Consider the following 3,146-nt stretch of genomic DNA (forward strand, 5'->3'; position numbering starts at 1 on the left):
ACGAATCGATCTTTAAAACCGACTCTTTGATTCAAACGAATCGACTCTCCAGCGTGAAGAGTGGAATGTTTCTCCAAAACTGTCTCTGTTTCTATTTGAATCATGTTCGCTTCTAATATGCCCAAGCCTTTATATAGTTTTGAATATGTAGCTATGTTATTAAAAACTAAATTACACTGTCAGTGGTTTCTTAATTCTGTCTTTGCTAGCGTGTTTATTATGTGGGGGAGGCACACACGTGTCCTCGCACATCCACGGTTGGGGGTTTATGGAAGTATAATAGTGCCAAATGTCCTCAAGGCAAAATGGCATGTTGAATTACATAAATTGAATAAAAACATATCGCAATGACAATACTTGAATTTTTCTGCCCAGCAATTTGACACAAATCGATTTTTTTTAAGTATTGCTATATGTTTTTATTCAATTTATGTAATTCAACATGCCATTTTGCCTTGAGGACATTTGGCACTATTATACGTCCATAGGGGGGTTCGAATCCCGCCTCCGCCCTGTGTGAGCAGTTTGCATGTTCTACCTGTGCTTTGGGGGTTTCCTCCGGTACTCCGGTTTCCTTCCCCAAGCCAAAGACATGCATTGTAGGCTGACAGGCATTTCCAAATTGTCCGTAGTGTGTGAGATTGTGTCCTGATGGTTTGGCACCCCATCCATGGTGCCCCCTGCCTTGTGCCCCGAGTTCCCTGGGATAGGCTCCAGTCTCCCACCCTGTGTAGGATAAGCGGTATGGAAAATGGATGGTGGATGGATGGATATTTATTGATGTATAGACTAGGTGATAGGCTTATATAAAATGAATTGTATTCAATTTACCTTGTGCACTGATTGAAAACTATAGCCTTCATCTGTATGTTAATCAGATTAGTAAATCAAAGTAATCAAAACACATTGTCTGATTAATTCATATCACACCTGTAGTCTGTTTGAAATAACTGAATCAAAGAGTCGTAATGAACAGTGCAGCTTCTCGGACTGCAGGCTTTTGAACAGTTCAACTCACAGATTATCATCTGCACAAACACGCACCATGTTAGCACTAACACACATGTGCCGATTAGGTTCTTTCATTGCAACGCCTGATCACAAATTCCTGTCCAAAGGAACCGATCATTTGTGATGATGCAGGGTTGTCCATTTGCCAACTGGCTGAAAACGGCACAATATCAAAACTCTAAATATATCCCTATCAAACCTTAGTCTATCATCATGTCTGTCATTTAAAAAAAACACACAATGAAGTGCAATGTTTACTTAAATAGGTTTTTAATGTGTTTGTAAAATGAGTATCATTACATAGGCTATATTGTCACAAATAAAGTAGACCAAGTCATTGAATCAGAACATAATACATTAATACTGAGAACGAGATTAAGAAGCACGGGTCCGACAACAACACATATAGATTTAAAAATGATTTCTTAAAAATAAATATTCACATATTCACACGAGAGGGTCTATGTATAACGTTCGCGCTAATTCCTTAATAACCTTTTATTTTGAAAAACAGACCAGCGTGTAATTAAGCGCCAGACTGACGTCACACAAAACGTCTACGTTTGAGCTGGCGGATGTGGTTCTGTTTATAGCTACTCTTGTAGATCTTTTTACCTTAATGTTTGTGTTTTGTTTCGGTTTTAGTCTTTCTCTTACATGTGGTACCGCTGTATTGCGAACTCCAGAATACGAAGTATACAAAGCTGTGTCCTGAGTGAAGCTGGTGTGGTGCAGGATGCGGGATTAGCTGCTTCAGGGCGCCGCATGGAGGTTGTTCTGCACAACTTGGAGAGCACTGTGGAGCTGCTTGCCGTGTCGCAGACTGTCTCTGTGGCTGAGTGGGACGGTGAGACAGTGGACAGGGCGTTTCGGTGGGCACAATACTGCGAACATCTTCACACTCGCTTCCACACAAACCCGTCGGTCCGTGGCTCTTTAGAGACCCGCCTGCGCGAGACTAACCAGCTGCTGGCGCACACGTTCACCGGGTATCGCGGTCTGACTCTGTCTGATCTGGCGCAGTGCCGCCACAGGCTGCTTGTTGGTCTGTTAAAAAACCCCGCGACTCCACACCCTGTTATTAAATTACTTTTGGGTAAGTTTGGACTTGGGGCTGAAGATGCTGAAGGTGACCAACATGTTGACGTCAGTGGTCTCAGCGCCTGCAGGTCAGCGTGTAAACTCTTGGGCGACTTTACACTGAACCGGAAGAGTGATTTTGGCCTCTCTGCTGGCACACAGGTTCACTGCACGATGCTCTTACAGCGCATCCAGGTCCTACAGAGCCACCCAGGCAACCAGGCATACGCTACAAAGTTCCTGGATTGTTTGCGGGAGGACAGTGGAGAAGGACAGGACAGCTTTCTGACACTTATAGCAACTGCCCTGCTGTCAACAGACACCACGAGTGATTACACTGCAGCTCAAGACTTTCTGCTCGACTGGTTAGAAGGACATGGTGGCTTGCTGCACAGCATGTGTTTGTCTTTACCTCCTGAACTGTGCACCAGACTTTCTCAACGATGGCCGAAATTTAGGCTTGCTTATTGGGACAGTTTGAAAAAGTCAGCCTCCTCCTTGGTATATGATGTGAGCAGTGGATTATGGATACGGCCTTGTGACAATGCAGTGGCATCATTTCCGACGCTCACGGAACGGTTGAAGTCCTTGTGGAGCTCAGGTTCACCATTAAAAGATGAGACTGAAGAACAGTTGGTCGCTCTGAAACAGGCTGATGGGGACTTTGAGGTTGAGGGACTGAGTGTGTGGACAGATCTGCTTGTACAGCTCATGTGAAAGCTGTGTGTCCCTCTCCAGTTGTTACAGACCAAGATATAGGCAGTGGTGTGGTTAGATAGCAGACAGGGGGAGACAGCGCTCTTTAACAGATCTGCACATTGTCTCCGACTACAGAGCTGCAATATTACCAAATTTACTGTCAGAACAGCACGTACTGTAATCTCATTTGTGGTTTAAAATGTAATAAAAGATGTATTTTATTTACATAATTGTTTATTCCCAGCAGCTATGCTGAATTTAATGTAAATTATTATTATTCCTGTTGAATGTATTGTATTATAACCTCAAAACTGATGCAGATAATCTACTTTAAAACCGATCGTATTTCTCTTGAA

The 3,146-nt window shown here is 43.3% G+C and overlaps 1 protein-coding gene across 1 annotated transcript; it reads left to right on the top strand.

The window, feature by feature from the left end:
- Positions 1–1,538: 1,538 nt before the first annotated feature.
- Positions 1,539–3,146, top strand: fancf (FA complementation group F). Its single transcript, XM_017484674.3, has one exon. The coding sequence runs from the start codon at positions 1,669–1,671 to the stop codon at positions 2,806–2,808; it is 1,140 nt and encodes a 379-aa protein (XP_017340163.1). The 5' UTR covers positions 1,539–1,668; the 3' UTR covers positions 2,809–3,146.

The sequence above is a fragment of the Ictalurus punctatus genome, chromosome 14 (assembly GCF_001660625.3).
Source record: "Ictalurus punctatus breed USDA103 chromosome 14, Coco_2.0, whole genome shotgun sequence".
NCBI lineage: Eukaryota > Metazoa > Chordata > Actinopteri > Siluriformes > Ictaluridae > Ictalurus > Ictalurus punctatus.

Coding starts and splice junctions, on each gene's coding strand:
- fancf (XM_017484674.3), top strand. CDS start 1,669: ATGTGGTACCGCTGTATTGCGAACTCCAGAATACGAAGTATACAAAGC.